General features: G+C 41.4%; 1 protein-coding gene across 1 annotated transcript in view; it reads left to right on the forward strand.

Moving 5' to 3' along the window:
• The window catches only part of myo15ab (myosin XVAb), a 110912-nt gene that overhangs the window by 62103 nt on the left and 25541 nt on the right, over positions 1–23268 (forward strand). The window contains exons 41-58 of the mRNA XM_055009995.1: positions 62–253; positions 1860–1939; positions 2017–2090; positions 4017–4125; positions 4258–4326; positions 4427–4491; positions 4571–4960; positions 5673–5754; positions 5892–5987; positions 6152–6212; positions 6518–6611; positions 6711–6828; positions 9614–9729; positions 12089–12148; positions 12296–12371; positions 12474–12589; positions 12669–12787; positions 14553–14694. Coding sequence (XP_054865970.1) covers positions 62–253; positions 1860–1939; positions 2017–2090; positions 4017–4125; positions 4258–4326; positions 4427–4491; positions 4571–4960; positions 5673–5754; positions 5892–5987; positions 6152–6212; positions 6518–6611; positions 6711–6828; positions 9614–9729; positions 12089–12148; positions 12296–12371; positions 12474–12589; positions 12669–12787; positions 14553–14694 — 2059 coding nt within the window. The remainder of the gene's footprint in view (positions 1–61; positions 254–1859; positions 1940–2016; positions 2091–4016; positions 4126–4257; positions 4327–4426; positions 4492–4570; positions 4961–5672; positions 5755–5891; positions 5988–6151; positions 6213–6517; positions 6612–6710; positions 6829–9613; positions 9730–12088; positions 12149–12295; positions 12372–12473; positions 12590–12668; positions 12788–14552; positions 14695–23268) is intronic.

Consider the following 23268-nt stretch of genomic DNA (forward strand, 5'->3'; position numbering starts at 1 on the left):
TCTATGTCAGTGTCAACACGTTTGAATGTGTTCTTGTGCTCTGTTGTGCATGTGTGTGCAGGGGTGTGGTGGAGGGGCGTCGAGGCTGGTCGGTGCTGCTGAAGGAGCCGGCTCAGTGGGTGGAACTAGAGGGGTCAGACTACGTTCTGGACTTGATGTCGGATCTGGAGCTTCCTGCTGACTTCCCCAAACACAGCAGCTACTTTATCATCTCTGCACAGGAGCCAACTAGAGTGCGACCTAATGCCAGCATGTGAGACATACACACACACACACACACACACACACACACACACACACACACACACACACACACACACACACACGCGCGCGCACACAGATTTCATGAACCCATACAGCCATTAGATGGATGAGTCCGTCTCCATCCATCCATCCATTATCTATACACCGCTTAATCCTCACTAGGGTCATGGGGGGCTGGAGTCTATCCCAGCTGACTCAGGTGAAGGCAGGGGACACCCTAGACAGGTCACCAGTCTGTCACAGGGCTACATACAGAGACAAACAATCACTCTCACATTCACACCTACGGGCAATTTAGAATAATCAATCAACCTCAGCATATTTTTGGACTGTGGGAGGAAGCCGGAGTACCCGGAGAAAACCCATGCATGCACAGGGAGAACATGCAAACTCCATGCAGAAAGATCCCGGGAAAGCCAGGACGCGAACCAGGGATCTTCTTGCTGCAAGGCGAAAGTACTAACCACTACACCACTGTGCAGCCCTGAGTCCGTCTCAAACCGTAATACTAAATATCATTTTGAAGTACTCGTACCATATTCTGTGACTCAATGCTTCTACTCCACTACATCTCTGTCAAAAATATTCAACCTTTTACTTCACTAGTGCAGAAGCTCTTACCAAAATGTAGTGGCTACTTGGGCCCCTTGCCAGGAATCCTTGGATTGAGATGAATCCAAAAGATTGACGAATCCCGTGGATTCAGATGTTTGTTATTAGCAGTTCTGCTAAATGGTAATTTCCCCTCTAAGCTTCTCAGACGTTTCATTTAAAGAACTTAAAGAGAGAATATAATGAAATACTTCACAAAAACAAAGATTAGAAGAAACATCCAAGCAATGAACACAGATTTGTGGAGCACTATGTAGAGTTCCTTATTTATTCTCCTATTAATTATCCCACAACCTCTCAAGTTTTTCTTGAGACCCTTTGAAGGGGCCATGAATCTCAGGTTGGGAACCACTGGATGAAGCTACCTGACTGTAAATAAAGTAGTTAAACCTTTGTAGCTCATGTATAGTAATACATCAGTCACAGGGACTGCACACTTTTGCTTCTGATACTGCAAGTACATTTTGCTGATGTATGAAATCAGCTACAACCATTGTTTGCATGTGACAGAGGACATTACAAAGCTCTTTCTTTATTGGTTTGTTCTTTCTGTTTTTCTCTACTTTCATTGCTCCTACAGGCTTGTTTTCAGTGGCAGAAGGCAGCTGTTTTCAACAAAAAAAGAATCAATCAAAAAACTGTAAAAATCCACTGTACGCTACCTGCTTAACATCACTCACACATTTAACAACTAGCTGTAGAGCACAAAGGAGCATTTAGCAGCTAAAGGGATCAAAATCACAGCTAAAAGACAGCAAATATTGGTCTAGCATTGATTGTCACAAACATGACACCAACTCAGTGGTAATGTGTTGGATGTTTTCACGTTTAGTACATGTTAATATCATGTTCATATCTTGTTTCTACTGCTTCGAAGTAGCCAAAAATCAGTTATTAGCAGGTTTATGTTAAATCCTTGGAGTATGTCTTTCACCCCTGCTTGGTTTTTGGCACTACTGAAGAGTCTGTTTTTTGTTTGACAGAAGCCTGCTGGGTGGTGGGTTTGATATGAGTGATGATGTCATATCTTCTGCCATACCTGGGTCTGATGGAGTTGGTCAAGGTAAGTTATTAACGCTGACTCTGATCAGAGCAGACGTAGAAGCCCTCGCTTCATATCCTCGCCTCTCCTTTCCTCAGACTTGGAGCCTCAGAGAGGGATGGATCGCTATCTTGACAGCCTGTTTGACCCCGTACTGTCTGACGGAACTGGAGTAAGTTATATAATTCACTCACTGTGACTCACTTGGCCACATGAGGCGACACTCTTCCATCAAAACACTTACTGTCAGTGACTGTAAAACTCTGTAGGGCCCTGTATCTTTTAAGAGTTAATGTGGAGCATGAACACTAAGTAGCAATCTGAATTATACGTAGACAAATTGCATGATTTTGCCACTAACATACACCATATGCAGCCAGTTATACAGCCTTATATCCAGTCTAATGCCTCAAATGGAAATCAATCTTTTCTGTAAGTAAAGCTCTGAGATTAATGAAAAGAGAAGTCTCCTTCAGTGCTGAAGGGAAAGCCTCAAATAGAATAATATTTGTCAGAGTCTGTAGCTATGATGTCACATTTTTGTACACAATGCACAGTGTGATAGGGTATGCAGCAGTTTTAGTAGTACAGACCTATCCTCACTCGCTAGCTGCACATTTAAGCACAGGTTGTATAAATATGAATCTGGCAGCAGACGTAGTGTTTACTGTCAGCTTTCCTTCAACATCTGCTAATTCTCACGTCCATTTGGACTACAGTGTTGCCTCCGCCACAGATATTACACTTCACCTCTGAGAAAAAAAACACTGTGTTGATTATCTGATGATTGAGTTAAATCCTGGTGTGTTTAGTTGGGGCATTGGTGCGGTGAACGGCGGCCATGTTGGATCTATCAGTCCTCAGTTGTGATGGCGACATGCTGAATGTAAGCCGTGCTATCGGATGTGGCTGACAGGAATTAGCATGTATCAGATGTGTTCTACAGACCTCTCCCACCCAGCAACCTATTACGTTACCCAGTTACCATAACTGTCACACCACCAGATCGCCACGGTGATTTCCCACCTAGGCAACGTGGGGATCTGCTTACAGGCGACTGACACTCTGGCAAATGAAGGGCTTACTATTTAATGAGACATGGCCTACAAACACACTCTCCTGAGGATTTATGGGTCAGCAGCTGATTTCTGATGGAACGGCTACACATTCCTCTGATTGGATGCCCTGAAAGTCACATCTCCTTGTAAGATGCTACAGAGCAAGAATACACAAATCAAATATATAGAACTCCTTTTAGGACCAAATATTTGCTGCCTGTCACAACTCCTAGTTGGAATTTTGTGAAAGTGGTGATGATGTAATACCTCATCTTTAAAAAGCAAACTGTACTAGCAGACAAGCGTGCACATTTAAGAAAAACCTAAGAATGTAATAATAATAACTTTATTTATATAGCATCCTTAAGAACAGTGTTCACAAGGTGCTTTGACATTCTAAACAAGCAGAGACAATCAAGACCTAAGGAGGCAAGGCAGAGCAATCAAATAAAATGATAAGTTAAATGAAAATTTGCTAGATTAGGATGCATATAAATCAAAGGAACTACACAGTTTAGAAAGTGAAGAATAAGATTTAAGATTAAAACTTAGAAATTTCAAATCCAAAAATTTGAGAATTAAGGAATTAAAGATGATGTCACACCAAAGAACTCAGCAGCTAAAATTAAAATAAAGCAAAAGAGAACAAATGAAATAAACAGGTAAATAATACATAAATACTGAATAAAACATCAAAACCAATTAAAGCTAAACTTCACATAAAAGCAAGTCTATAAAAGTAGGTTTTAAGAAGTGATTTTAGCCTTATGTCCTCAGGCAGGTCGTTCCAAAGCCGAGGGGCCCTGATGGTTATTTAAGAAGAACCATCAGGTAAAGTAAGAAGAGGCCAAGTCTTTGGTTAAATAAAATTGTCTTAAATTGCCATAAAAGCTTTGATTTAAATCTGGAATCACCTGATCAAAGAAAATGTGATGAACTAAGTAGATTTTTCGGTAGAGTTTTACTTGATCTGTTTTCTTTTATTTCGCTTATGCCTTCATGTTGTAATCAAATTTCAGTCTGCCTGTTTCTTCTCACAGGACGCTGAATCAGCTGCAGGACTGTCGAGCCGGATGAAGGGCGCTGGAGGAGTGGGTGGGGCCTGGCAACAGCAAGGCCAGTCCACCGGGCCTCCACTTCCACCTGGAGGTCTGTCACCAATGCAGACACACATGCTGAACTTTCACACTTCACTCTATTCACAGATAATTAGTGAGCAATAAAACAATCACGCTTAAAACCTCACAGGAATTTGATGTCGATGTTCATTTGTGTCTGCAGCTGTGAGAGTCCTTCCTGTGGGAGGTGTGATGTCGCCTCTCGTTGCCACGGTGGCACCTGCAACACCTGGTTCGTATTGAGCACGATGACAAACGTGAGAGAGAGAGGAAAAAAAGCATCAAGCACAATTGTCCATCTCTGTTTCCTGTTTACTGTGTTTCTCCTCCAGATGCCCAGCAGGCTGTTTTGGCCCAGCAGCAGCAGGCGATTGTGAACCAGCAAGCCATCATCATGGTGATTTCTCAGTCTGGATCTGTTTGTCTGCTCCACTGCTATTGTTTTGGGTGTAATGCGTCACTTTCTTGTTTCTCAGGCTCAGCAGATGACCATGCAGGCCATGGCCATGGTCGGCAGTCCAGCGACGAGTCCCCCGACATCCCCGATCACAAGCCCTCCCATGAGTCCTCTGCTCCATCACCCTCCAAGCCCATTAGCCCCCGCTAGCCCATACGCCATCATACCTCCAAGTCCATATGCGAACATTCCACCGAGCCCCTATGCTAACTTCACTCCTTCTCCATACGCTGCAGCAGACATCCCGCCCAGCCCCTATCCCTCCTTCGGTCAACAAAGTCCATTGCAGTCTCAACCTCCTGCTGGTCTCCAGACTCAGCCTCAGGCCTCCCGAACCAATCCTCAGCCAAACTCCACCAAAACTAGCAGAGCTGAACCAGCGCAGCCTGCAGCTAACCCCGCTACACAGGTCAGTAACTTGGAGACATGTGAGTTTACAGCTCACAATGGCACATTGCATGGTTCTGCATTGCTGAGTCTATGAAAGATGTTGTTTTTGTTGTAAGCTCCAAGCAATATACGAAATATGTACACAAAATGAGATGCAGTTTTCTTTTTGTGGAAAGAATAAATAGTTTGTAACAATGCAGCTCAAGTGATGAGCAGTAGCTGGTTGAACAAAAGATCAAGAATTGGAAACAGACTAATTTCTACACCTAATCACTGTAGTGTATTAGGAAGGGGAACAAAAATCCTCAGACTAGAGTAAAACAGGCCCAAGGGGTAATGTCATGAGACCTGTAACTTTTTGGTCTCATCTTAGTTTTCTTTCTGTTAATTACTCAGCAGTCTTCAGTAATAAATGTTTGCTGATTGTAGCCACCGCTTTCTTCCAGAGCAATAACAATTAATCTGATTTAATAGTTTACTGAAGCTTCATAAGCTCACTTGTGTCCTAAAGCTGAGTTCTTACTGCAGAGTGACGTGGGTTTGATTCCAGCTCTCTGCTACGCTGAATTGCAAATGATCACTTGCACATGTTTGTCATCTGTAACGGAAGCACCATCAGTGTTATTTTTCTTTGCTCCCACACTGACCTCTGCAGCAAAAATCCAGTAGAACAGTGTAACGTCTGCTGAATCTCCAGTTCAAACTCTCTGCTCTTTGTGTGGCTGTTTCAGGGTCAATCAGGTAAGGACAGCGTCACTCGGATCAAGGCTCCGGGCATCCCCATAAACAAGGACAAACCAGCCAAGAAATTTGGTAAGAGAGAGGCAGAGAAAACATGAGCAACTGAGCAAAATAGAAACAGGAAGTCCCTCCAACTGAAAGCCTTATTTAAGACATCATCACACAGCAGAGAAGAACTTACTGGCTGCAATGCTTTGTGGGTCTTTTAGCTCCAGTGGCGATGTCTCCTCCACCCCCTGCTGGTGAGATGGTGAAATACTCAGCTCGGGCCTCAGATCACATTGTCCCCAGCCAAGATATCCAAGGTAGCTGCACTTGACAGCTTAATAATAGTGGATGTTATCATTTACTGAACATGAATGAATTATTCTGTCTGGCTGTGTGTCTCCTGCTGGGGTTATTCAATTCCTAGATTGTACTTGAAACATAAGAAAAATATAATGTGTAATACTCTTATATTATTTTACAGAAATCATCAAAAGGTACAACTCCCCACCGCCACCACCTGAGCCGCTGCCACCTGGAAAAAGGTCAGGACATAGAAGCACAAAGACAAACTGATCTAGGTTGAAGAGTTAGATCAGAAATTGTAGTTTCTCCAGAAGCATTACAGTAAACTTTTTATTGTCTCTGCAGCACAGCAGCTGATGCAATCTGCAGCTACAGAATTAAATGTGCAAGCTGTAAAGCCCAGGCTAAAACAAACTGCCAACAGATACTGACAGAATGATTTTATTTACACATAAAACAAAAAAGCACAAACATGGATCATGCAGTACATTATGTCTGTTGTAGAAAAACTCTGCTGATGTTGACACTGTATGAGTGTGTTTAGTAGACCAGAGGGGAAGTTTAAGAAGAAGCAAACACCTCGTGATGAAGCTCTACAGATCCTCAAACCCCAGATGGACAACCCTCCTGCTCCTCAGGTAAACACACAGAATGCTAGATCACACAGTCACAGATTATTGTTAGCAGCATGTTATGCAATGTGGACGTCAGCCACTTAGATGTTGTTGTCTCTCCAGCCCAAACGTCCTGTTACCCCTTCACCCTCTGCTTCTGCAATGAAAGAGGCAGATTTTAAACCGGCCAAGACCACAAAGATGAGGGCGTCTAATCGTCCCCCTCCTCCTCCTCCTCCAGGTATTCACAGCCACACAGAGTTTTCGAGATGAAGCTAAATCACTTTGCAGAGTTAAAGAAATCTCGTGTAGTTTCCTGGTTTGTTTAGATCCACTCTTTCTCTCTAGAACAGATAGCGTGAGGCGTTATGTTGAATGTGTTTACTTCCTCACAAAAAGCCCACAGAGCCTTGTTTTGAAGGTTTCAATGTTTTAATTTATGGTTTATTCTTTTTGTTTTTCTTTTAACTCCACAGCTCTGAAATTTGGAAAAACAATCCACTGAGCGAAAGAAAAACAGCATATGTTAGTTTTATGTTTTTACCTGTTCTCTAAACCTCGAAGCCAGTCTGTTTATTAGATGGCTATTTTAAAAAATCAAAACCAAACATAAACTTCAGGACATGCTTCATGTTCTTGAAGAGTTTTTGCAATTTAGATCAAATGCAAATTAAATCATCCTTCAGGAGTTTTGCAGCGTTCCTGTGCTGCCTGGTCAGCCCTGTTTTACCTGCTTTCGTCTTGATCTCATCTGCGAAGCATTGATGTACTAAATGTCACTGTGTTGGCTTCTATCTCACATTAACTTTCCTCATTTCAATGTTGATGCTGACAACTAATTAAGATAATTTAGCTGGTGAAAGAAAAAAGGACACGTTCTAGACGAGATGGAGAGGGCTCTTAAACAGAGATGATGATTCAGAAGTTAAAGCATTTAAACTTCTGTAAAGAAGATCATAACATCAATAACAGATAAGATCAATAACATTCATTCAACCTCTGCTTAGACTCGAGATGATCAGTGAGGAGCCACACTTGTTTTCAGTAATATCAAATCAAAGTCCAAAAGAAGAAAAATAAACAACAAAAAGAGATATGCAACAGAGAAAAGACATTATTTAGCCACAAATACTAAGATTTCCTGTTTAGGAGTGAAAGTTTAGGCAAATAATTAGAATGTAAATTAACCCGTGAACCCCAAGCAGCTGTTGGGCCTTTTTCTGCTCCTGTCACATTTTCATTCACTGTTGGTTCATTTTTCATGGCAGTATAAAGTCCTGCACCTCTATGGAGGTTCAAAAATGTGTTTTTTGCAGAATTACAAAGTTATGATGTCATGAATAATAAAAAAAATAATCATTTTTTCCCCGTAAGTAATACCAGGTTATTACCAGGTTAATACCAGGTTAGTGATACCAGTTAAAAAAAAAAGTTTGGTTTCACATATTATAGATACACTGTCCGGCCCCCCAAAAAAGTTGCACACTCTAATATTTTGTTGGACTGCCTTTAGCTTTGAATATGGCACTCATTTCCTGTGGCATTATTTCAACTAGAAAAGCACTCAGAGCGCAGTCCTCCTCCAAGGCTGCTCAGTTGACGTATCATTTCCAACGGATGAAATCTTAAATAAAAAATGACCTTGCGCTGAGCACAGGCATGTGTTGCGTGTTATGTATGGATACCAAATTGCATGTAAATTACTCTTATAAAGGTCTGTTGATCAGTTCATCACTTTCAACAAGCCTTTGTTTTGCTAGTATTCAAATAACCGTTCCCTCCATGCTTTTATTTTGAAGGCGTATTTTTAATGTTACGGGCTTTTATTTTGTAATGATTCCAGCGGCACAGGAAGTGTTTATCTAAGAAGCAGTTTCTTGACATGACAAAGATGCTGCTGAAAAGTCTGAAAATTCACGTCAAGATGAAAGAAAACGGTTCCACGCTGTTGCTGTCTAGCAAAGGATGTGTCTAAACTTAGAAGCTCCTAGCTGGAATGGAGACAAGCTCTGACAGTGAAGAAATGACTGGAGGACAGAAAGGTGAATTTGTGTTCAAAATAAGGCTGACGGCAAATAAAGGCTTCGTGAAACATCAGGAGCTTCACCATTTTGTGGCTGGGGTTTGCTACATTGCGTTACCTAAATATGTAGCGGGCAGCAGGTATTGATGGGGCTCAAACACCAGACAGTTTAATCAATTGTTCTTTGTATGATTTCCAACTGATAAATCACAGTCAATTTGTAGTCGGATCGCAATCATGTGATCGTCAGCAGGTAACTGACACAGTGTTCATGTCATGGTAGCAGCAACACCGTCTTGGTAGCTCTCACAATGGGAAATCCTTAGCAAGTCCGCGGATCCAGATTATAAGCCGCATCAACGCAAAAATCTAATCACTCGATACTTGTGTCATTTCTGACCTTCCCTGAAAATTTCATCCATATCTAGCTCAAAAACATTACTTTAGTTTCTGATTCTTTTGTTGAGACATTAGGTGAATGGATAGATAGATGTTATTTAACTTTCTTGACAGTTTCAGCGAACACTCTCGCCTTCCTCAGAAGCATCTCACTGACAGCATGACGTGTCAGCCAGCAGATATTGACAGCCAGCATTTGCAGCATGCCCAGTAGAGGCCAGATACGCCAGGCCAACCACACCCACGCCGTAATGGCATGTTGTGGTGAGCCCAATGGACCTGACCATCCCACCAGGCATGCTGCATCCCCCGCTGTCCTATTTCCTCTGGAGTATGGTGTCCCAAGTGTGGGAGAGCATGAAGCCTCCCACATCCCTGTTCAGGAGGCAGGTGGAGAGGGCTATGAACAAGGATGAGGGAAGCTAAAGCTAAAGGATGTGTTGCAAAATTCTTGCTTACTGGCATTTTGAGCATGTTAGCAGCATAGCTTGGCTGTGCCTACCACTGACACCTCTTTAGATCTTCTAAGTCTTTTCAGGACTTTCGTAATCTTGTCTCTAAACAAGACCATTGACTGAAACTTAATGTGACTCGTTTGGTGCAGTTTCTCGAGAACTTCCAGTGGAGATGGAGACCATCCAGACGCAGCTCCATCAGAGCACCAATGAGGAGCACTACACCTACACCAACGTTCCCTGGAGGCTGTATCTCAGGAAGGAGGTGTGCACAGACTCACATGTGCAAACCTAACCTAAACCATTCTAATATAAGACAAAGATAACCCAACAAAACACAAAATACAGTTTTTAAATGATTTTATTTATTAAACAGAAAAATAAGGCCAGCCCATCTTGCTCTGTGAAAAAGTAATCGCCCCCTTAGCTACCAAATTCATTCAGCAGTTGGGCTCAGTTTCACCATCCACACTCATATGATTATTGTCAGTATTGTTGAATGTAAACGTCACTAAATAGAACCTGTCTGGCATTGTGAAGTAGCTAAAGGGTCTCAAAAAGCAGCACATGATGCCACGTTCTAAAGAGATTCAAGAACAGATGAGAAACAAATTCACTGACATTTATCACTCTGGAGAATTACAAAGTCATTGCTGAGGCTCTGGGACTCCAGAGAACCACAGTGAGAGACATTATTCACAAATAGAGAAACGTGGAACAGTGGTGAACCTTCCCAGGAGTGGACCAACATGTCTCAACAAGCATCAACATCTAATCCAGGAGGTCACAAATGCACCCAGACATAGATTGATAGATCGATAGCGTGAGTTACGGGGGAGGAAGCAGGAGAACCCAAGCGCAGACACAGAACTGGCTGACAAGTGAATAACAGAAAGAGATTTATTTAAACAACAACTGAACCAATACATTAATGGGGAACTGAACTGGGGGAACAGAACTAAACCAACTACTAAAACGCTACTAACTCTATGAATACAAAAACAGAAGTTTATACAACTGAATTGAATTAACAAAACTAAGCTGGGTAGGGGTATTCACGAGATGGGGAAACTGAAAACCGAGGGGGAAAACAGTCTGGGGAAAATCCATGAATAGGTTGGAGCAAACGGAGTCCAAGAAGTGGAAATGAGGGAAGGGGGAGAGCAGCAGAGTCCATGGGGCAGAAGCAGTCCAGAGGTGGCAGGCTTGGTGGGGAGAAACACAATCCAGGAGGGCAACACAATCAACAGGTGAACAGAATGAACTAATTACTGCAGCTGATGTGCATTACAGCAATCAGTAAAGTGCAGGCAGGTGAGTGAGACAAGAGAGACAGACAGACAGATGCAGAGACCAACAGACAAACAGAGGGAGCCAGAGGGACAAGACAAGGAGAGAGAGACAACAAGGAGAGAGAAGACAGACAGAGAGAAATACAAAAGAGACAGATGACAAAGACAGGAGGAAGAAGGGAGAAGAAAGAAAAGAGAAAGAAAGAGAAAGAAGGGCAGGAGCTAGAGCAGGATCATAACAGATAGATAGATAGATAGATAGATAGATAGATAGATAGATAGATAGATAGATAGATAGATAGATAGATAGATAGATAGATAGATAGATAGATAGATAGATAGATAGATAGATAGATAGATAGACTTGTGTTACAACGATCAAACTACTACTGACCAAAAAGAACATAAAGGTTTGTCTGGTATTTACAAAAAAAAATATCTGAATGAACCCCAAGACTTTTGGGATAACATCCTATGGACTGATCAGTCAAAGGTGGAACTTTGTGGAAGACGTTGGTCAGTTACATCAGGTGTAAAGCTAATACTGCATTCCACAAGAAGGACATGATACCAGCAGTGAAACATGGAGGTGGTAGTATGATGGTTTGAGGACCTGGATGACTTGTCATCACTGATAGAGCCATGAATTCTGCTCTCTATTGGAAAATGCTCCTAGAGAATATCCACCATTAGTTCATGACCTAAAGCTCCACATAAATGGTTTATGCAGCAATACCATGACCCAAAGCACATAAGCAAGTCCACATCTGAGTGGCACAAAAAAAACCTAAAAGTTCTGGAGTGGCCAAGTCAAAATCTGGACTTGAATCCAACTGAGATTCTGTGACAAGACCTGCAAAACCATCTAATGTGACTGAATCAAAACTATTCTCCAGAGAAGAGTTGACCAGAATTCCTTCATTGTGATGTAAAAGACTGATCACAAACTGGAACAAACATTTAACTGCAGTTGTTGCTGCCAAGGAACCAACCACTTATTAGGTTCAGGTGGGCAATTACTTTTTCACGGGGGTGATACAAGTTTTCAAAAAATCACCATTTAAAAATTGCATTTTGTGTTTTGTGGGTTATCTTTGTCTAATATTCAATAAATATGAATATTAGTTGATGATCTGGAACATTTAAGTGTGAGAAATGTGCAACAATAGAAGAAATCTGCTTTAGCACGTACCACATAACCACAACAGTTCCTTACCTGGATCTCTGCAGTCACTGTCAAATCAACAAAAAATCTGCAGAAAAGCATCATCATCATTGTCATCATCTGCTGTCAAAATGTTGGTTTTCTTCTGTGTTGTTTTTTCTTCACAGGTGTTCTATCCCAAAGACAGCTTCAACAATCCTCTGGTGCTGGATCTCATTTTCAAACAGGTAACTCTTCTTCTTCATTCATTCTTTTTTTTAGCTTCTCACCAATTTGTGCTCTGTATGCTTTGCTCATAACAGGAAGATCAAAGAAAGAACCATTTAAATTATTTCTAACAATTCCTCTTTCCTCTCTTTTTTTCTGTTCTCCAGATAGTGAAAGACACACTGTCGGAATCATGTGTTCGCATCACACAGGATGAAAGACGGAAAATGAAAGCTCTTTTCGGTAGTCTGCCTGTTCTTCTTGGAGATGCTTTTTTTTTAGACTGTACGCTTTAATCCAAGCACGTCTCTTTGACATTCACGTGTCTGTTTGTGTGTTCAACAGCTAAACACGGTGTTGAACAGAATATGGATCCAGTGGAGGAGCATGTGAAGAAAACCATCGTCACGGCAGCCAGAGAGACCTGGGAAATATACTTCTCCCGACTCTTCCCTGCCTCGGTGAGGGTGGCGGTGAATCCATGGAGTTATTTCCACTTTTTAAGGCCGTTCTCCTTTATATGTGTTTCTGTGTGTGCAGGGTAGTGTAGGAACAGGTGTGCAAGTGCTGTCAGTGTCCCACAGCGGCATTAAACTGCTGAAGACCGTAAGAAGCAACGCTGCAGCTCCAGATTACTTCAGGGTTCTTCGACCCTATACGTATGTGCTCTTTCTTGACTTGGTTTGCAAACTCTTTGTAGCATTTTTTTATGTTGTCTGATAAAGCAGGAAGTGTTTGGTTTTTTGTTCTCAATTACAAATACAACAAATTGTGTCAGTAATCTTGACTTTCTTTTAATAGTTCAGAAGAATTTTGATTTCAAGAATCAAGAATCTTTGTTGTCATTGTGTTTCCACACAGCAAAATTACGATTGGTGACTCCCAGCAATAGATAAAAAATAGAAAAAGGCACACTATATACAAATAAAATAAAAAATGCTGAAAAGATATAAATATGTAAATAGAGTTAGTTGCTTCGACCTTCTGATATTACTGCACATCTTCTGCTTTCCCTGAGACTTTCGTCTTTTCAACGTGCTTCAGTGCTGTGTTGTTTGAGTGGAAAAATCTGAATCCAGAAAAACTATTCAACTGACGTTTCATGACTGCACACGGTTTGTTAGTACCCTTCATTTATAATGTACCTCTAAACTGAACTTTTAAATATCCACATTGTACACCGCAGCACAGTAATTTGAGGCTTCAGAAAATATGAATCACAGCTTGATCAACTTAGAATTACACCACATCAGCCTCAGTTAGCTACTAACCTTGTGTCGTCATCTTAAACACTTTTTGCTGCACCTCACTGACTGAACCCCATCTTTCCATTTATATTGAAATCATCTATCCATTATCTATCAGGTTTATATAGGCTTAGTGGCTGGAGTCTATGTGACTTAGGAGGAATGCAGGGTTCACCTGGGCAGATCACCAGTCTATCAGAAGGCTACACAGAGACAGACAACCAAGCATACTAACATTCACACCTACAGACAGTTTAGAATCACTAGTTGACCTCAGCAGGTTTTGAGGAAGCCAGAGCACCCGATGAAAGCAGGGAGAACATGCAAACTGCACACAGAAAGATCCCCGAAAGGCCGAGACACCAGGGACCTTCTAGCTGTGAGGCGATGGAGCTAACCACCAAGCCGCCCATACTGAAAACAATTCAACCCTAACACTTCCTAGATACTCCTAGTGCTGTTTATATTAGTGTAACTACACGTCTGTAGCCAGGCAGTAGCTCATTACATGTTAACTAGCCTAACTTCACTCAAGAAGTAAATGACGGTTCTGGAGTGGCTGAGTCAAAGTCTGGACTTAAATCTAATTGTGATGCTGTATCAAGACCTTAAAAGGGAAGTTCCTGCTGGAAAACCATCTAATGTGACTGAATTCAAACTATTCTCCAGAGAAGAGTGGACCAGAATTCTTCCATGGTGATGTAATAGACTGATCAAAAGCTATAGCAAACATTTAACTGCAGTTGTTGCTGCCAAGGGACCAACCAGTTATTAGGTTCAGGGGGGCGTTTACTTTTTCACAGGGCTGATACAGATTTTCAATAAATCATCATTTAAAACTGCATTTTGTGTTTTGTGGGTTGTCTCTGTCTGATATTCAATAAATATAAATATTAGTTTGATGATCTGGAACATTTAGTGTGAGAAATATCCTCAATAGTCTCTCAGTATTTGTTTGCTTTCAGGATCTTGGGGAGCATTTGGACCCTAAAAAGACAATTAAATCACATTGAACATGCAGCCTGATCAGTACTGGACTTTTGAGGCTAATACCAATATTTGAGAGACAAATTTGAGAAGACATCAATTTAAGTGCAAAAAAGCTAATAGTCACTATATTGGCTAATGCTGTCTGTTTGTGTGGTCCTAACTTCCTGTTTGCACTGCATTTTCCCAGTTATGCCGACATCCTGTTTGTGACCATCCCATCTGAGAACATGCTGGAGTTCAACCTGACCAATGAGAAGCTGATCCTGTTCTCAGCCAAGGCTCCGCAAGTCAAACATCTCATAGACACCTTCATCGATGAGATCAAAAAGGCACAGTGGACACACAAACACACAATTCCTTTCAACTATGACACCGTCTGTCAGTTTTAATAAGAACAACATACCAGTTAATTTGTTAAACAGAAAATAAATAACAATCACACACAACATACACTACCATTCAAAACTTTGGGGTCACTTGGAAATGTTCTTTTTTTTAAGTCAATTTTTTGGCTTTATTAGATAGTACAGTTGAGAGGCAGACAGGAAGGTAGGGAGAAGAGTGAGGGGGAAGACATGCAGTAAAGGGCCATGAGCAGGAATCGGACCCAGGCCTGCTGTGTCGGGGATTAGCCCCTGTTCATGGGTCACCCGCTCAACCAGTTGAGCTATCTGGGCGCCCCAAGAAATGTCCTTATTTTTGAAAGAAAAACTGTTTTTTTCAATTAAAAAGTTATTCATCAGAAATACAGTCTAGAAATGACTATTCTATCTGGAAACTTACAGCTTATATGTAATGGAATATCTACGTAGAAGTACAGAGGCCCATTTCCAGCAACCATCACTCCTGTATTCTAATGGTACATTGTGTGAGCTAATCATGTTGAAAGGCTAATTGATGATTAGAAAGCTCTTGTGCAATTATGTTAACATGTGAATAAAAGTGTAAATTTTCATGGAAAACATGAAATTGCCTGGGTGACCCCAAACTTTTGAACGGTATTGTATACCATGGGAGTTGAATCACAATTTCAACAAGATTTCCTTTATTGAACAATGAAAAACAGGCACTTTGTAAGGACTGTAATGACAATAGACTCTGAATTAACTCAATGCAACAAAAGTGAATCCACCTCTCATCATCCTTACTTAAAAACCCTGTGATCACTGGAACGAAGTGGAGTCCACTTGTGATTTCCAGTCAGTTAAAATGCACGATAATGATTACAGTCTGCAGAATCCTGACACAAGAGGAATATTGCAGCATGATAATCATCCAAAGCACACTGCAAAAATCACGTTTTTCTACAGAAGAAAAAGTGAAAACTAAGACCTGGACGAGTACATTGTTTGACATAGGTCCAGTGCAACACCTCTGGAGTGTTTCAAAGAGAAAGGAAGAGCAAAACAAACTCTCTAGCAAAGAGCAGCTGAAAAAATACTGTCATTGGGACATTTTTTCAGAAATTGGCTAACCTCAGTGTTAATGAAGTTTAAAGATAAAGTTTGACATCCACTAGCAGCATTGGGGGGGGGATCTGAATCTCAGAAATGAAAGGGGTCTGTACTTTTTATTTCTGTAGCTTTCTATAGTTTTCAAAGTGCTTCACAAAGTCAAACAAAACATCAGTAGAAACATCTACCTTAAAAATATCAATAACCAAGCATAAAAATGTATAAAAAGCCTGTCTATAGAGGTGTGTTTTTACAAGCTTTTTCAACTGAGGAACTGACTGAGCTGTATTGACTGTCAGTCCTATTCCGTAATGTTGGGGCTAAAACAGTAAAAGCACAAGGGTCCCCTTTAGTTTTGATCTTGTGGAGTGGTTAGCAGTAGCTGGTTTCAGATCTCAGGCATCAAGGTGCAGAATAAGGTATTAAAAGTTCTGATATGTAGACTGGGGCCAAGCCTTGTAGGGATTTTAATGTTAGCAACAGAATTTGGAACTGAATTCTATAATGAATGCCAGAACCAGAGTTATGTGGACCTGCATCGAGTGTTTGTGAGAAGTCTTACTGCCAAGTTTCGAACCAACTGTAACCGTGTGATTGCTGAGTTGTTGGTGAACAGAGACTTACAATACTCTAGGCAGGAGAAAATGAGGGTGTGTATAAGTTGCTCAGTTATGTTTTTGGAGAGAATTGATTTAATCTTTGCAATATAACAGGCATAACATTATGACCACCTGCCTAATATTGTGTTGGTCCCCCTTTTGCTGCCTAAACAACCCTGACCTATTGAGGCATTGACTCAAGTAGACCCCTGAAGGTGTGCTGTGGTATCTGGCACCAAGATGTTAACAGCAGGTGCCGAGATAGCTCAACTGGTTGAGCGGGCGACCCATGAACAGGGGTTATAGTCCTGGGTTCAATTCCAGCTCACGGCCCTTTGCTGCAGGCCCTTTGCTTCCCCCTATTCTTCACTCTACTTTCCTGTCTGCCTCTCTGCTAAACTGCCTAATAAAGCCAACAAAAGGCCAAAAGTGTAACTTTTGCTTTGTGGCAGAATACATTATCCTGCTGAAAGAGGTCACAACCATCAGGGAATAAAATTTCCAAAGGTTGTACATGGTCTGAAACATTGCTGAGAAAGGTGGTACATGCCAAAGTAACATCCACATGGATGACATGACCCAAGGTTTCCCAGCAGAACATTGCCCAAAGCATCACACTGCCTCCACCAGCTTGCCTTCTTCCCATAGTGCATCCTGATGCCATGTGTTCCCCACGTAAGCACACGGCCATCCACATGATGTCAAAGAAAACATGATTCATCAGACCAGGCCACCTTCTTCCATTGCTCCGTGCTCCAGTTGTGATGCTCATTGTTGGTCTTTCTGAGGTGCACAGGGGTCAGCATGTTCACCCTGACTGGTCTGCAGCCCCATATGCAACAAACTGTGATGCACTGTTGTAGCGGAACGTGTAGAAATGGTAGAAACTACATTTTATGATTAAAATTGCACTCGTCAATTTAGGGGCACCATCCTCAGCTTGCCTGAGGAAAATATCAATTTAAGCTAAGTCTGAAAGACACTTTGACCAAAATGAAGTTGATCAGTCTCATGCTGAAGGTCATAAACTCTGATTTCATTGACCTCCAGTTCCCAAAACAAAGAAATACACAGTAGAACCAATGCTAATTTATATACAAACATTTATTAACTAATTCTATGAACAAACAATAAACAACAATGACATGACAATAACAGGTTTAAATCCTACTTATCAGACAGGTTCCAGTTTGTGCATGTCAACAATGACTCTTCTGAGCATACTAGGGTTAATCATGGAGTTCCTCAGGGTTCTGTCTTAGGACCAATACTGTTCACATTATACATGCTTCCCTTAGGCAATATTATCAGGAAGCACTGTATTAATTTCCATTGTTATGCTGACGACACTCAATTGTATTTATCTATGAAGCCAAATGAAACTAATCAGCTAGCTAGACTGCAAGATTGTCTTAAGGACATAAAGACCTGGATGACCTATAACTTCCTACTACTAAATTCAGACCAGACTGAAGTCATTGTATTTGGCCCCAAACATCTTAGAAAACTGCTTTCAAAGCATATAGTTACTCTGGATGGCATTACATTGGCCTCCAGTACTACTGTGAGGACGTCGGTGTTATCTTTGACCAGGACATGTCCTTTAACTCGCACATAAAACAAATCTGTAGGAGTTCCTTTTTCCACCTGAGAAATATTGTGAAAATCAGGAACATCCTGTCTCAGAGTGATGCAGAAAAATTAGTCCATGCATTTGTTACTTCTAGGCTTGACTACTGTAATTCCTTATTATCAGGTTGTCCCAATAGCTCTCTGAAACATCTACAGCTGATCCAAAACGCTGCAGCCAGAGTACTGACGGGAGTTAGCAAGAGAGATCATATTTCTCCTATATTGGCTTCTCTTCATTGGCTTCCTGTTAAATCTAGAATAGAATTCAAAATCCTTCTTCTTACATATAAAGCTCTAAACAACAAATCTCCATCATATCTTAAAGACCTGATAGTACCATATTATCCTAGCAGAACTCTTCGCTCTCAGACTGCAGGCTTACTTGTTCAATTCAATTCAATTTTAATTATATAGCGCCAGTTACAGTCAAATTGTCTCAAGACGCTTTACAGAACCCATATGCCTGACCCCCAGAGCAAGCCAAAAGGCGACAGTGGCAAGGAAAACACCATTTTAACAGGGAAAACTTGTTGTTCCTAGAATCTCTAAAAGTAGAATGGGAGGCAGAGCCTTCAGTTATCAGCTCCTCTCCTGTGGAACCAGCTCCCAGTTTGGGTTCTGGAGGTGGACACCCTCTCTATTTTTAAGACCAGGCTTAAAACCTTCCTTTTTGACAAAGCTTATAGTTAGGGCTGACTGGGGGACCCTGAGGGGGTGAACTGGTGTTTTCATTTGCACAACTGACTGCACCTTTGTCCCTTAGTTCTGCCCCTAGTTATGCTGCTATAGGCCTATAGGCTGCTGGGGAACCTCTCTGGATGCACTGAGCCCTTCTCTAACTACCTATGTATTTACTATATATACCATTATTGCATTACACTCACTCTGTTTCTTTCTGTGTCCTTTCTCCAAGTGTCCCTGGTCCCAGAGCTGGATGCTTCAGATCTGTGGTTGTTCTCCCACCAACTGGCCTAATCTCCATCTGTGGGATGCTGCTGCTGCTGACCTTCCTCCAGCCCACTGCTTCCAGCTGCCCATTTCCACCAATCTACTTTGCATTGCCCTCACTATACTTGATTTGCTCATCTACATATTTTTGAATTTACCAGCAGCTATATATGTAGTATATTTAATGCCAGAGCCGTACACCATAGCAGTAAACTATAATTAGTTTCCATGTTAGTTGTACTTTGCATGTATCATCTGTCTTATCATGCATGTATTATACTGTGTGTTTTATGGTCCTTGTGTCCCCCCCCACAACCACCACCACCCCTCTACCTCTTCCCCTCTATCTCTATCCCTCTATCTCTACCTCTCTACCTCTTCTGTCCCTCTCAACCCACCCGGCCAGCAGCAGATGGGTCCCCCCACCTTAGAGCCGGGTTCTGCTCAAGGTTTTTTTCCCTGTTAAAATGGTGTTTTCCTGCCACTGTCGCCTTTTGGCTTGCTCTGGGGGTTCAGGCATATGGGTTCTGTAAAGCGTCTCGAGACAATTTGACTGTAATTGGCGCTATATAAATAAAATTGAATTGAATTGAACAACAGACAATATAAATTAATAAATAAATGCAGATAAAATAATGAACTGTGATCGTCACTGGAAGCAGAAAAGGTGATGAATTTAGAATTTGGAATTGGAAAACAAAGTATAATTTTTAATTCACCCCTTCAGCAGAAGGAAAGTGATACTTGCGTAGCCTTTGTAGGAGAGCCCGCTGCAGGATGTGGAGCTGTGATGATCTGCTGGATGAGATGTTCAGGAACGCAGAGACAAGGAGGAATTTTGGCAGGTTTACAATGCAAAATTGTGTCAAAGCAAAAACACTACGAGTCAAAGCTCATAGTTATCAAGAAGATATTTGTGCTGTTGCAGTTCCTAAGTAATTCTGAAGTCCAGTTGCATTCTTCTAAGAATTGTATTTTTCTAAGATCCTTTGTTATACAAGCTGATTCTTACAAGCCCAGTTAGAAACCTAAGTTGAATTTTTCTAAAATCCCAAGTTACATTCTCCATAAAAACCAGTCTAGTCTAAGACAAAATCAAGTAAACCCAAGTTTTTAAAAAGCCAAAACAAAACTAAACTCAGAGTCTAGAAAGCCCCCCAAAAAAGCTAAAACAAAGCTCAAACTGAGTATCAGTCCAGTTACTTTCCTCTATACAGAAAGCTTTGGAGCCAAATGTAAATCAGCATCTAACCAATCATGGATGTGTTCCTCCCAAGGGATGGTGTTAAGCTTCACTGTCCAGGAGAGGTCAGAGGCCAAATACCTTATTTCTAGTTAATTTCTTAAATGTAGAATTCCATTTCTTCAATATTTATGGTGATCACAGATCTGAAATAGCATTGAATAAATGATTAAAATGACACCAAACACAATATGTTTATCTCATATGGTTCCTGAGATAATAATAAAATGTGCAAACATAAGAATAAACTTACAAATTGTAGGCTTTAGGCTACATGAAGGTAAACATATAACATGGTTAAACATAAAAGCATATACATTTCAATTCAATTTTATTTATATAGCGCCAATTACAGTCAAATTGTCTCGAGACGCTTTACAGAACCCATATTCCTGAACCCCCAGAGCAGCCCTAAGGAGACAGTGGCAGGAAAACACCCTTTTAACAGGGAAAAAAACCTTGAGCAGAACCCGGCTCTAATGTGGGGGAACCATCTGCTGCTGGCTGGGTGGGTTGAGAGGGACAGAAGAGGTAGAGAGGTAGAGATAGAGAGGTAGAGGTAGAGGGGTGGTGGTGGTTGTGGGGGGGGACACAAGGACCATAAAACACACAGTATAATACATGCATGATAAGACAGATGATACATGCAAAGTACAACTGACATGGAAACTAATTATAGTTTACTGCTATGGTGTACGGCTCTGGCATTAAATATACTACATATATAGCTGCTGGTAAATTCAAAAATATGTAGATGAGCAAATCAAGTATAGTGAGGGTGATGCAGAGTAGATTGATGGAAATGGGCAGCTGGAAGCAGTGGGCTGGAGGAAGGTCAGCAGCAGCAGCATCCCACAGATGGAGATTAGGCCAGTTGGTGGGAGAACAACCACAGATCTGAAGCATCCAGCTCTGGGACCAGGGACACTCAGAGAAAGGACACAGGGAGAAACAGAGTGAATGTAATGCAGTAATGGTATATATAGTAAATACATAGGTAGTTAGAGAAGGGCTCAGTGCATCAAGAGAGGTTCCCCAGCAGCCTATAGGCCTATAGCAGCATAACTAGGGGCAAACTAAAGGACATTCAATAATAAGAAAAATAAGACATAGGGAGAATATATTCTTAGAGTAAAAAGTCTCTCTGTGTCTTTTATGGCTGTGGTCTGTGACGGTTGGGTGGGGAGGGGGGGTTGGTATCATGTGTGTGCATCTTCCACAAACACTTCAGATTTGATGTGTTCTTCTTCCGTCCTGGTCCTGATCAACCTGGTATCAGAGACTGAGTCCAGATCATTATTCCGATGATGGTGCATTTCTTTAATGTTCTGATTTAAACTATTCTATTCATTCCTGTGTAGAAAGTTCTGTGTGTTAGTTAGGGAGATCAGAAGGTCAGAATGCCCATCCTGCAGAGGTGTGGTTTTCCTCACAGTTGACACTTTATGACCCTTATCAGATCCTGGTGGAGGTAGGAGGCATCCTGTTGTCTCCAAAAGTGCCATGAGTGGTCATTTATTCGTAAACATCCGATCAGCAGATGTTCCATTTGGAGGTGAATTTTGGGTCAGCTGTCTCCTGAAATGGTGTCTTACCAAATTTACAGCTTTGGGAGACGGTCTTTGCATCTTTGCGTGTTGCTCTGGAATGTTCTGCTCCTTAGTACACTACACTGTGAATTCTGACACTTTTCTATCAGAAGCAGCATTAACTTCCTCAGCGATGTGAGCAGATCTGAGCAACAGTAGCTCATCTGTTGGATTGCACCACCCGGGTCAGTCCACCTCCTCACGTGCATCAATGAGTCTTGGCTGCCCATGACCCTGTCACTGGTTCACCACTGTTCCTTCCTTGGACTGTTTCTGATAGATACTGATCACTACAGACCGGGAACACCCCTCAAGAGCTGCAGTTTTGGAGATGCTCTCACCCAGTCGTCCAGCCATCACAATTTGGCCCTTGTCAACTCGCTCAAATCCTTATGCTTGTCCATTTTTCCTGCTTCTAACACATCGACTCTGAGGACAAAATATTCAGTTGCTGCCTGATATATCCAACCCAGCAATAGGAGTCATGATAAAGATATAATCTATGTTATTCACTTGTCAGTAGTCACAATGTTTTGCCTGATTGGTGCATGTGGCACGATTGGACTAAGGTTTTGATGTGCTGGTTAAAGTTGAGGTTATGATTGAAGACAACTCCCAAGTATCTTGCTGCGTGCGTTATGTTGGTTGAAAGTAGTCCAAAGTGGGGGGGCGATAAATGTAGGAAATGTGGCTGGGACCACTAGTTAAGACTTCCGTTTCATCTGTGTTCAGTTGAAGGAAGTATGCTGCCAACCAGTCCTTGATTGCAAAGAGGTATTATTATCATTATAAGTGATATGTAGAACTGGCAGCCATCGGCATAGCAGTGGTAGGAGATAGGGGTCTAGTTGCAAATTGTTGTGGAAATCTGGATGAGCCGTAGCAGAAACAGTCGAGATGCAACAGTATTTGAATAAAAGGAGCAACGATAAATAATAAAGAAGGGAAATTCAGAGTGAATATTCCAGCTGAAGGGCAGAGCTCATTTTCAGAGGTCAGACCAAGATTCAAACAACAAATCCAAACTTATAACATCATCTGTCCTTCACACAACAAAGCTCAGCCAAGGAGTCTTGTGGTCTTTAGTCCTCTTTTTAATCCTTGGTGCTTGACGCTGGTCACAACATCATCACGAACCATAAAAAAATAGCAGAAAACATATTCACTGTCAAGTCTATTGTGTGCTCTGAGTAACAGTCATCCCCAGACTTGTTTGTGACAAATACAAATACATTACAAATGCAATCCATCCAAGTACAAATGAAATTTTGCTACAACACAAATGATATGGCCATGAGGCAGCAAGTATAGACTGAATAAAATATCCTACTATTCAATAGGAATTCATTTTATTCCTGTATAGTCACACAGTTTAGAATGATTTTACATTTAACTGAAATTGTAACTTCTACTGTATACTTCATAAACACTAATCTGT

The sequence above is a fragment of the Amphiprion ocellaris genome, chromosome 4 (genome assembly GCF_022539595.1).
Source record: "Amphiprion ocellaris isolate individual 3 ecotype Okinawa chromosome 4, ASM2253959v1, whole genome shotgun sequence".
Lineage (NCBI taxonomy): Eukaryota > Metazoa > Chordata > Actinopteri > Pomacentridae > Amphiprion > Amphiprion ocellaris.